This window comes from Convolutriloba macropyga, chromosome 13 (assembly GCF_964194025.1).
Source record: "Convolutriloba macropyga chromosome 13, txConMacr16.3, whole genome shotgun sequence".
NCBI lineage: Eukaryota > Metazoa > Xenacoelomorpha > Acoela > Convolutidae > Convolutriloba > Convolutriloba macropyga.
This window is the reverse complement of record NC_134480.1, coordinates 15,407,376-15,419,841: the sequence shown is the minus strand read 5'-3', so window position 1 is coordinate 15,419,841 and position 12,466 is coordinate 15,407,376. Positions and strand designations below refer to the sequence as shown.

The 12,466-nt window shown below is 35.0% G+C and overlaps 1 protein-coding gene across 1 annotated transcript; it reads left to right on the top strand.

The window, feature by feature from the left end:
• The first annotated feature begins 3,662 nt into the window (after positions 1-3,662).
• On the top strand, positions 3,663-11,512 carry LOC142352252 (uncharacterized). Its single transcript, XM_075404728.1, has 4 exons — positions 3,663-3,803; positions 4,026-5,251; positions 8,642-10,453; positions 11,219-11,512. Exons 2-4 carry the CDS (start codon positions 4,143-4,145, stop codon positions 11,274-11,276), a joined length of 2,979 nt encoding a protein of 992 aa, XP_075260843.1. The 5' UTR covers positions 3,663-3,803; positions 4,026-4,142; the 3' UTR covers positions 11,277-11,512.
• The last annotated feature ends 954 nt before the right edge of the window (positions 11,513-12,466 follow it).

Below are 12,466 nucleotides of genomic sequence, written 5' to 3'. Positions count from 1 at the left end.
AAGTTTAATCTGTATCCTTTTTGATTCTAAATCTCATTTGGGCTTATAATTTTATTTTAAAGCTCCTTTGTTAGCCTATAGTAAACCTTTTGCCTGTTAGCCTTAGTTTATTGATGGCATTAAACTGCTTATTTATACCAAATGTCAAAAGTTTGATTTGAAATTAGATTGTTGGAAATGAGAATCTCATTGAATCGCCTTTTTTTTTACTTTGGCTATGCTCTTCATTTTAAACCAGAGTTGTCAACATTCTATTTTGCGGCTTGATGATCTTTTTAAATGGTCTTCAACTGGTCTCCATTATGCTTATTAAAGGTAGTTTTGATTTCATCCAGCTCGTATTCGCATTTAGTAAAAGAATAGCCCGGTGATATAAAGCTTCGTATTTAGCAGTAGAGATTATTTCCGAAAGTAAAAGCAGGTTTAAGTGCTTTATTTATAGGGGAAATACTATGAATGAAATCATTAACAGTTATTGCAGAAAGAATGGACACTTTTTTTTAGTTTTTCTCAAACAATGTTGGATGCAATTATTGCGTTTTTAATTTTCTACACAAATCTCTGACTGAATTAACTTGACGTATTGAGTTTTGCATTATTTATTTTGTACTCTCATCCGCAGTTATAATCAGTTGATCTGAATGTTCCACAGTTTCCTACGGGCAGCCACATGAACAGCAAGTTTAATCTGTATCCGTTTTGATTCTAAATCTTATTTGACCTTTATAATATTATTTTAAAGCTCCTTTGTTAGCCTATAGTAAACCTTTTGCCTTAGTCTATTGATGGCGTTAAAGTTTGCTTAGTTATACCAAATGTCAAAAGTTTGATTTGAAATTAGAGTGTTGGAAATGAGAATCTCATTGAATCGCCTTTTTTTACTTTGGCTATGCTCTTCATTTTAAACCAGAGTTGTCAACATTCTATTTTGCGGCTTGATGATCTTTTTCAATGGTCTTCAACTGGTCTCCATTATGCCTTTTAAATGTAGTTTTGATTTCATCCAGCTCATTTAGTAAAAGAATAGCCCGGTGATATAAAGCTTCGTATTTAGCAGTAGAGATTATTTCCGAAAGTAAAAGCTGGTTTAAGTGCTTTATATATAGGGGAAATACTATGAATGAAATCATTAACAGTTATTGCAGAAAGGATGGCCATTTTTTTTAGTTTTTCTCAATCAATGTTGGATGCAATTATTGCGTTTTTAATTTTCTACACAAATGTCTGACTGAATTAACTTGACGTATTGAGTTTTGCATTATTTGTTTTGTAGTCTCATCCGCATTTATAATCAGTTGATGTGAATGTTCTGCAGTTTATGTGAATGAGCAGGCTTGTGAGCAGCGCGGTTAATCTGTTTCCTTTTTAATTCTAATTCTCACTTAGCCTTCAAAGCTCCTTAGCTAAACTATTGTTCTTCTATTTATGGTATTGATTTTTGCTTGCTTATACTAAATTTACACAGCAAAAGATGTAATTCTTGAAATAAAAATTCTCCCTGCAGAACTGCAAATAAGTTTCATTTAATATTTTTTTTCATCTTTCAACAGAAAAGGCAAATCGACCGAAAATTTTTAAAAACCAAAGGCGCGATATTAATAGCCGTACATATGATAATGGATTGACATCCAAATGTAAATAAAATGGTGTTACGGTTCATTAATAAGAATTTTTATTTATCGGTGGAATAAACTTTCAATTGCTAAAATTTTGCCATATGTAGGTACTGATCATTTAATTTTTTTGTTTTGATTTATTTGATGTGGACAGTCTATGAGTTGGGCAATTGCCTGTCGTTGCGACTCTGTGAGAAATCAAAAACATGACTTGCGGAAAATTAGGTTTTCTATTTGGTTGCTCATTTTCATCCCTTCGTTCGCTTCGTTCCTAAATTGTATTTTGTTCAGTATAGTCCTTCTTAGTTCCGGGTAATATTAAGTGGATACTTCATGATTTCTACGGAATTCATAACCAGGGTTAAAATTTTCAAATCAGATATTTTTTATACATTCTATTTCTCCTGTACAATATTTGAAATCAAATTTAAAGGTTCTGCTAAACATAAATGTTTCTTTCGAGTGATACAACTTTAAATTGCGGGAGCAGATGCTGTTTTAACATCCTTTTTGTCTGAGATTTTTGGTATTTAGGAGGTACACTATGGTAACAAAAAGCTATGTACACCTAAAGATTTTTGAAAAGCAATACAAACATCAAATAATATAACCTTTTTGAGTAAAATTTTGTTCTCTAACAACGCGTCATTACACCTTTAGCTTTTTAAACGTCTAGTAGACGGTTTGTTTAGTTTTGATACAGGTTTTTTACGACATCTGCGTCACTTTCATTCCAAATTTCATACGCCTTTTCTAAATTTTCCCAAAAAACTGTCTGTTTTCGTAATCGTTGCTTCAAAATCGCCCACAAATTTTCGATAGGATTCAGATCTGGACTGTATGCTGGCCATTCGAGTACCTTCCACTCGTTTTTTTTTTGGAAAAATTTGCCGATAATCTTTGATTGATGCACAGGAGCGCTCTCTTGTTGAAAAATAATGTCCAAGAAAAACATTAAGTTTTTTCAAATAATTATTGAAAAATTGTTTCTAATAACTGATGGCGATTATTAGCTTGTTTCCAAGCAATTTCCGTCCATTTGATTGTATTGCGCCCCAAAACATAAGTGATCGTTTGTCCGAACTCATTTTTTCAAAGAAATATCGCTCCATTTCTTCGAATAACTCTGACAATTCCATCGCTGGAGATGCGCACCCTCTTTCATCAGTAAAAATAACATTGATAACTAAGTTTTTCTCTGATTTTTTGACAATTTTGGGGGTCTTCCGCTCGATTTTTGGGCCTCGAAACTGTTATTTTTCAAGTAACGTTTGTATGCATACTGTGAACTGGATCTTGATTTCAAATTAAGTTGCTTTTGTAATTTAGACCATGAAAATCCGACATTTCGTAGCGTAACAACTTTTCAAACGGTGAAAGAACAAAACGGACAAAACCATCTTTTTTGTTTAAGAAAAGAACAAAACCATCTTTTTTGTTTAAGTGGAGAAAGTGAAAATGAAATTTCTCTTAAAACTTCTAAATTTCGCACCTTTTTTCACGCCTTAGCGCAGATCATGCTTATGAAGCACGAATCATGCTTTAGAAGCATAAATCATGCTGTACGTAGCTTTTTGGTACCATAGTGTATTCCATTCTGTGTGGTTTTTCTGTTTCAGAGAACTTTTGATGCTTTTAAATTATTAAGTTGTTCTGTTCTGCAAGTTTTCTCATCAAGGCATTGCTCACCCAGAAAAAAGTTATCTGCACGAAATGCAGTTCATGTAAAATATCTTATCTTCGAAACGCTCATTTGAGTGAATCGCAAATCATCTGCTGTTAAAATGTCCGATTTTATCAAAAGATTTCTTGACCTTGCATTTTTTTTTTTCGTGTAATGTACTTTGATTACCAAATTTATCTGTCGGTTTATCCTGTATTGATGAAGTGTTAAGATTTTGAAAAGAGGTGCGCTAAATGTGAGAGTACCAAAGATCTGTGCAACATTAATAGTAATTCAAGTGGTATTTAATGACATTTAATGTATATTGGCCGTCTGGTCATTGCCATTTTCAAAAGAACTTCGAAAGAAGTTGATTTTGGAAGATCGTATTTGAATCAATCTCAATTCCTAATTATCTGCATTGTTCTTTCGCTTTGTTGTTTTGCGTTGAAATTTAATTCTCAAAAACAATTAAATCAGCTTTTGCCACAATTCATTGTTAGCTTGTTTTGAGGTAAATTGAGGTACGCATCCGTCTTTCAGTCGATGGCACTAGAAAATAATGCTTCCGGCTACACTATTTCCCTAAACTTTCAAGCAATGAAGGTTTTTCTGTATGATATTAAAGGGTGTAATTTCCTGCTGGATGAAAAACAGGGTTTGTTTTTAAGTTAACAGTTCAATACCATGGAAATTGGTGTTTTGTTATTTATCATCCATGAGTTCTACAGCTAAGTTTGTTTCAGGTGCTTTGTGTTATTAAGTGTGCGGTGAAGTCTTTGTGCTTAGAAGAATGCGCTTCGCGTGATAAAGTTGTTACGTAATTGTGGGTGTTTGTTTATTGTTACGTAATTGTGTAAAACATGCTAGCTTCTTATAAGTCATCAGCCCAGTATTGTATCAACCTCAGAATCGACAAACATATCTTAGATAACTCGGTGGATTCAGACACGGAATTGGAGTTCTACCTTGTAACGAAACTGCTAGAAAAATGTGTTGGGCAAATAAACATCTCAGGCTGCCAGGAACGTATCTCGGCTCCAAGTCCCAAAACTAGAACAGATTTAGGGTTTCAAAATGCATCCAAAAAGTTGACTGAAACGTGTAGCAATGCTGATTCGGAATCTTCGGACCGATTATCACTGACTAAAAGTGACGTTTCTAATGTTTCTGATGACCAAAACTGCGAAATCATTGCTGATAGTTTTTCGTCTAGCAAAGCGAATACGACTGAAGTTATTGAACATAATGGGACTGAAAATGACGAATCTTTGGACAATCGGCACTCCGTCAATTTCACTGAGAGCAATGCGCGTTTAGTGGTCAAGATCAATAAGGACGATTACTTAAGATCAACTGTAAGTACTACTACGGAATCTAGCTCAAGTGATGATAGCGAATCGAAAAAAAGTGACCTTGGAGGAAGTCCTGAGGAAGACAGCAAGTCTTTGGCAACCATCAGGAGTTCTATAAATCGACGACAGTCCATTGACTCAATGACTCTGCGACCTTTGAAAAGGATTTCATGCTCGGAACTGTGTGTTGAGACGGATACCGAAGTTATAGAATGTTCGGACGGAAGTGTTGCTTGGTCAACTGGAGCGAAAAGAAAACGTAAGCGGCGCAAAATTTTCTCTCCGTACAGGCAGAAGCTTAAGTGGTATCAAGTGACAAAAGATAGAAAAAATGGGAAAACAGAAGGATTAAAGGATGATTTTATCTCTCCACAAGACGAAGAAAGTGTCGAAAACAAAATCTCAGGTTGCGACAAAATTGATGATAACAATTGCCTTAAAACCCCTGTTGTAAAATCAAAATCAGAAAACTTGTGTGAAAATAAAACGAAAACGGATGGATCAGAAAGTCGAGCGGATTTGAGTAGTGAAAAGTCGAATAGAAAAACGAGCGCAGGAAAGGTGCTGTCTATCATTGCCAAAGAGAGACCAAAACGGAATATAACAGCGCCCAGAAGGTAACTTATCCAAAAATTGTTTTCTTTTTTCGACCTAATATTAACTAATAATTGATATTCTCATTTTAAGGGTTTCCTTTCACGGAATAAGTTTAGCTTTCACAACGTGAGGTTTTAAAAAAAACTATGTGGTCTTCAAGTTTTGAAATATTGCGCTTTGAGCAACTCTTTTTATAAGTCGAGTTATGACTGAACTTAAGTACTGACTGAATGTACTTAAGTTTAGATTAATTTCAATGGATTTAAATCTTTGACGTGTGTTGTTTTTAGAGAAAATGCAAATTTGATTTTTTTTACTTGTTCTTGGAACAAATTTCTTTTGACTTAATCCTACAACTTAGATCTGTTCAAAGTGCTTAGTGTATTTTGTGTGCTGTTTTTTTTCGTTTTTTTTCTGGAATAAGGAATCTATTGATAGCTTCAATTGAATGGAGAAAATTCCGTAGACAATTTTTTATTCATTGTTTATCTAAAATTCTTTTATCTAAAATGTTTGCGTTAAATGGTTAGGTATTTCACTAGCTGAGATCTTTGTCGTCGAAAACTGGAGATTGGAGTCTGTTTTAAATCATCAGAAAATTGCTTTTTATCAGTAAATTGATGCCGAAAGATTATTTTATCCCATTCTTAATATGTCGCTGAGTGTGCATGTGTTCTCATTGACTGGTAACCGTTTTTCTAGTTGAGTTTGTAAAATGCAGTTTTTATAATTCAATACCTTGGATGAGTTCCAAATATCCGGTTTTGACACTCCACTGATGATCAAGTCGATTTTAGCAAATAGTTAAATACAATTTTTGATATTTCGTGATAATTGGTCCAATTTTTGATATTTCGTGTCCTTATTCTGGAAGCGATCTATGATGGCTCGAGATAACTCATTGAAATATGGACTCTGTGCCGGCTAATCCTGAACACCGTTTAAAATAATTTGGAATCAAAAGGTGAGACCAGGGTTGTGCTTTGAGTGTGAAAAATTTAATTGCTTAGATTTGTAAATGTTAACGATCATTTGCCGATCTCAAGATGATTTTATCAAGCAACTGAATGTGCAATAAGTGTTTTTCATTGATAAACTTTTGCTGAAGCTTCCATTTATATGAGCTTTTCTTGTTAGTTTTAGATGTATTGGGTGGGAACTCGCATCAGATCGTTTAATATCCTTCGTTGTGGTTTTGTTTGGTTCCAAACTCCTTTATTTGAGTCAGGAACTAAGGGTAGATAGTCGATTCTTTCTCGAATGGCCGTGAAGAATCAGGGAGCTAACATTAGTCTCATTAGGTTTTTTTCTATAGAAATACTTCAATTTATTTTTTTAAGGCGCTCTTTTTTTCCACCATATCGGTTCACTCATTTGATGATTTTAGATAAAGTTAAGTGATGATTTTGATTTAGCCAAAAAAGAAGTGATGAAAAGAAGCTACTGGTTTCGTATTGTGAAAGGTGTCTACTTCAATTTCAAAGCAGTGTGAGAAAATGGCTGGAAGCTTTTTCTTTCACGGCTTTCTAAAGTGGAGAGGACTTTTTAACTAGCTATTTTTGCGTAATTTTCAAAGTTTTCAATTTTGTGAGATTACATGGTTTAATGAGTTTTGTATAATTCGACACTTTGTTAATATAATTGACACATAATTCGACGCGCATAAGTTAACTTTTATCTGCGGTGATTATTTGATGTGTCAAGATAATCTTAAAAAAACAATAAATGAAAAGAAATCAAACGATGGGGCCAGGATTGGTTCTTTATCTGAAACAAATTTTGCTCAAGTTTTTTGAATTTTTTGTAAATATTATTAATTATATGCAGATGATGTTTTTTCAATTTTTTTCCATTGAGAAAAAGTTGTCTGCTTCAATTTATGTGAACTTGAATTCATTGTTATTTTAAGGTGTTACAGGACGCTCAATTGGCAAAAGCATCTGCTCGATTAATGCACTTTGCCCATGTTTTGTTTCTGGTTCCAAACTCTGAAGTTCATGGGAATAGCAACTACAATTCATAATAGCCTTGGTATTATTAAAAACCAAAATTTTTTATTTTCCGTGAAGCGATACCGAGAAAATAATGGGTCTCATTGCGTTTTTTGCAATTAGGAACTTTTCTTTTTAGGCGCTGTTTTTTGTCTCTGTTCCCTCATTTGAAGTAAAATTTGATTGGTACTTTTAATAGGCCAAAACCGAAAGTGCGCGGTATTTCGGCGTGAAACTTCGTCACTCTAATTTTTGGACAATTTTTTTCCTAATAGTTGTCTTTTTTTCACGTGCGGCAACTTAGCGTGTATTTAATCTTTTTTATTATTGTATTGTTTTTAAAATGCTTTTCGCGGTTGTTCCTCAACTTTTCGTGTCTGGTTTTCGTTTGGCCAGTGAACAATCTTTTGAAGTTTTTCCAGGACTCGTCCTGCTGTTTTGTTTGTTTTCCTCTTTTTTGTTAGACCGTTTGGTCACAAGCTAAGTTAGATCAATTTTTTGTGACTTCTATTCTCTGCAGCGGAATTTGACTCCGATTTGTCATCTGTCATTGCATTCTGTATGTGTATTTAGGTTAATCGTGTTAAAAATGTTCAGGAACTCATGACTCCTCACTCAATAATATGAATAATGCAGTCACTTTCTCAATCTAAATTGAGAATGTAAATTTTCATTGAAATTAGTTGAAATTAGTAACGGAAGCAATTTAATTTTAAGCTTTTCTACTTGGAAGACCTTAGTTATTGAAATTTGAATATCATTTTTTTGTATGGCTGTTTTTTCTTTGGTGTTAGACTAGCGGGTCTCAACAGCCCTTTTCGCTGTTATAGTGTCCGGAAATCTGATTTTGGGCTAACGTTGCCTTTTTCAAGAGATGCAGAAGTGGTAGCATCCTAAAGCTCCTCTAATTCTTGAGAAGTTTTTCGAATTGAAGCTTTTTTCGAAGTCAGTGAAATTAAACAGCTAAATGCATCTTCAAATTGTTCAGAAGTGATTTTCTTGTTAAACTGAATACGCCTTTAAAGCGCGCACTAACTGTTGAATAATTCAATAAAGTTCAGGAATGATCTCTGGAATGGTTGTCCAACATGCAGAAATAAAGGGATAATGTCTTAGGATTTAACTCGGGAGAAAATCCCTTCAGCAATAGCTGAGAATTCAAGCAACAACATTAATTTAATGCTATGGTTTATTTTGGTGAAACTATCATTCGAGCGTAGCTGACAGGTATCATTTACAAACACAAATAGCAAAAAAAGTTAAACAAGGAGGATCATTGATTTTGATAGTAATTTCAGGTGGAGTGATTCCACTTGAAGTTCCAAGCTGCCCCATAGAAATTCCACCTAAAAATTTACTTCTTGTCACGTGATGTTAAACGCTAATAAAGTATAAGGAACGCAGCCTGAATGCTTTTAGGTTCACTCTTATGGAGAGTCCTCTAGGCAAACGGAAGCAGTCAAACACTTCTACGACGCCGATTCCACACAAAAACGAAAAGGACCAAGCACTGAACCCCACTGCTAATGTGTCAAATTCATCAGATGAGAAAAACGATTCTGTTTCTAAATCAAAAACAAAACGCAGAAAGAACATCGAATTCGTGGCCATATCGGATGAGGAAACGCCCAGCTTGGTTTCGGATATAGATATGAAAGGCAGTTCTGATAAGGGCGGTGCAAAAGACAACGATGCCTTCGTTAAGTTTATAGATAGCAAAGTAAACGAAATTTCAAATTCAAACTGTGAACAGGTCGATAATTGTTCGGACGAAGTTTCAAGTTCTTGTTCGTCTTCGGTTTCAATTATGTCGTCGTCATCATCATCATTATCAGATCGATCGCCATCAAATGTAGTGGAAAGCAATCAGGAACCGTTAAATGTAGCCAATGGCAATCGAGATCCAGCAAATGTAGCCAATAGCAATCTAGATTCTTCAGATGTAGCCAATAGCGATCAAGATCCTTCAAATGTAGCCAATAGCATTCAAGATCCTTCAAATGTAGCTAATAACAATCAAGATCCATCAACAGTAACCAATGGCTATCAAGATACATCAAATGTAGACAATAGCAGTTCTGATCTATTAAATGTAGCCACAAACAATTCTGAGCCATCAATTGTAGCCAGTAGAGATCAAGATTCATTAGAAATAGCCAACAGCAGCAATGTGGCGTCAGGTTTTGACCAAAATGAAAGTGGTTCTCGTGTCGAACGATCAGACAATACAAAACTTGCTGATTCGGTTGTTGAGATCGCCGAAGATGAAGCAATGCTTGAATCTAAGTCTGCACTAAATTCAATACAATTAGGAGATGATGATGAGTCGACGCACGAAATCAATACAGTTGCTGTTATCGAATTTTCCACCAATTCAGTTACAGATGAGAACGTCGACGAGCTAGAGATGCCCGAGGAGCAGCTAGGCGACCAATTGCAGCTGAAATTAGACCAAGAAAATAGTACTCAAGATACAGAAGATCCTGATAGGGGTTTAAAACGAACTCCGATCCACAGTCATTACTTGAAATGTGAATCTGAGATCGCAAAAGAAGATACCGATGATTTAATTGTGTTGAAATCTGTTAAAATTAGCAACGACACCTCAACAGAAAAAACCGATTGGTTTAGTCGAAGAAAAAATCTGAGAAACGAAATCGATGTTATAACGCTGGATAATCACGAGAATGAAGGAATGCAAAATGAAGAAACGTCGAAAAACGTTAATGAGTTACAAATTGGCGATGGTCTTAATAAAGCTGAGATTCTAACAATCAAAAAAGATGGTTTTTCCCCACAAAGTGTTTCCAATTTGCAATTTTGCAGTGGACGAGCGGCTTCTCAAGACGATTCTGACAAAATGAAAGTATCGAATAATTTACCCATTAATTGCACCGGGTTTGGTTTCGCGCATGATTTGGGTATTGATGCAACGGATGGAATTAAACAAAATTTAGCATCATTGTCATCATATCAATCTGCAGCACGGACTACTGGGAAGCCAAGCGAGGTGACAAGCGGCAATGGTGATTCAATCCATGGAAGTAGTGCTAACAGAGTGAAGGGAAGCATTCCTGTGTCAAGTGAGGGTGTTTTGGTGGACAAGAAATGGTGGATGAGAGATCAGCGCTGTTTCCTTTGTTTCAATGGAAACATAGACCTGGAGTGTGCAAAGTGTCCAAGGGTGTTTCACTGTGCTTGCCTTATTCCGCCTCTCATTCCAAAACCAGAGTACGTTTTCGGATCTATTCTGTCTCCCCCCCCAAGCTTTGTTTGCTTATATTTTTTACGCCCCCAGCCGCACGTGCTATTTTTTTACATAGTAACGTGCTATATAACAACATAAAGTTTGTTACTGGGGGGCGTAAAAAACACTGGGGGGACAGAATAGATCCGTTTTTTCTGTTTTTGGTTCTAGATTTGGTTATATAGGAAACATTATAGGTTTTTGATCTTTAATTTATCAGTGTCTTTGTTAGTTCGAGAATTTTTGTTTGTTTTGACGTAAAGCTAATTTTCATCTGAGAATTTTGCACGCAACAAATCAAATGAGAAATTACACTAAATTGTTTGCTGCTTTTTTACTGCAGTTGAACTTAGGGAATCAGTCGTTTGTTTTCTGGGATTATTCCCCCTGCACCCATTGTTTTTTATGACCCCCACTTATGTGTTATATAGTAATAGCTAATAGCACGATACTATTCAAAAATAATACGTGTGCTTGGGGAGTATCAAAAGTTATATGCCCATTGAGGGGGGGGGGGGGGGGGTTATGGTTAGAAAAGATTCGATCTCAGAATTGTGAGAGTTTTCTGCCGAATAGGCTTTTGGCTTTTTGGAAAATTCATGCAGTTATGATAATCAGCAAATTTCTGACCTTATAACAGTTCAGTGGATTGTCTTTGCAACATCTTAATTCGTTGTTTTTATTCAGAAGTTTAGGGCATAATTGGGAACTTGAAACGACTGGTCGATAAATAATGGTTGTTGTTTCAGAGGGGACTGGTACTGCCGGCTGTGTTGCAGAGGACGAAAACCAGCCAATCAAAACTGATTATTTAGTAGTTGAAGAGTTTGTGTTTAATTCCTCAAACTAAACTTTGTAGATTTTCTGTTTCATTAGACTGTCTTTACCTTTGTCTTTGCCAAGCTCTTTGTTTTCGTACAATCTTTCAAAATCTTGATTTCACTCTGTTCTTTTAATTTTATTCTCGGATTTTATGAAATGGGACTGCAATTTGATTGCAAAATTGTATTATCTAATCGTGGCAATTTACAATTGTATTGTAATGCTGTCTTGTGTTGACCCTTAAATTTAATTTGTAAAACAAATTTTTTCGACATTTAAAGCCAGCGATCCCACAATAAAGTGGACTTTTTGGAACTCCACAAAACGTGTTTTAAAACATGCAAAGAGTGCCTTGCAGTCGGAAATGGCACCAAAAGAATAATTATTCGATTTGATATTTATAATATGTCTGTCCTTTGTCGCCAAATTGCACAAGTAAGCTCAATATTATTTAAAAGTAGGGGAGTGTCTCGTTATGGAATATCTATCTGAAAAAGTTGGTTGCAAAAGCTGGTTACAGGGTATTGGTAAACCATTGGAGTTCGTTCCAAGTGGTAAGTGCTTTGAACTTGACGGAAAGGAAAGGAAACTCAAAATATAGCCGGGAGAATTCCGGAAACGACTCGAAGTTATATCACCCGAAAGAGTCTGCTTTTACAACAATTAAAATCTCTTTGCAGAATGCAGCAATGCAGAGAAAACAACAATCTGATGTCAATCAACTAATGAATATTTTGCCAAAATAAATTTACATGAAAAATTAGGAAAATTAAGTTTTTCATACAGTAGAAGTACAACATATACAAACAAGAAACGTTTCATGCAATGAAAACTAGTATTCTAAGAACAAAAGATCAGCCAAGCGGAAATGAGCTCAAACATCTCCGTTTTTGAAGAAAATGAGAGAAAATGAAAATTGCAAAAAGTTTAAAATTTCTGAATTTGATTGTCAAATTTACCTGAAAGAGAAACATTAATTTATCAGAAAGAGAAACATTTGTGGCAAAAGAAACTTATCCGTGCAGTAAACAGAGCCCACAAGCATGATGCTTAAATTAGTTTCAAATTATTTCGAAATATGATACAAAGGGGCCAACAATTGCAAAAATAGGCTAACAATCCGCGAAATAGTTAAAAACCTTCCAATTCGCGTTAAATTCCCGTAATTTAGAAAA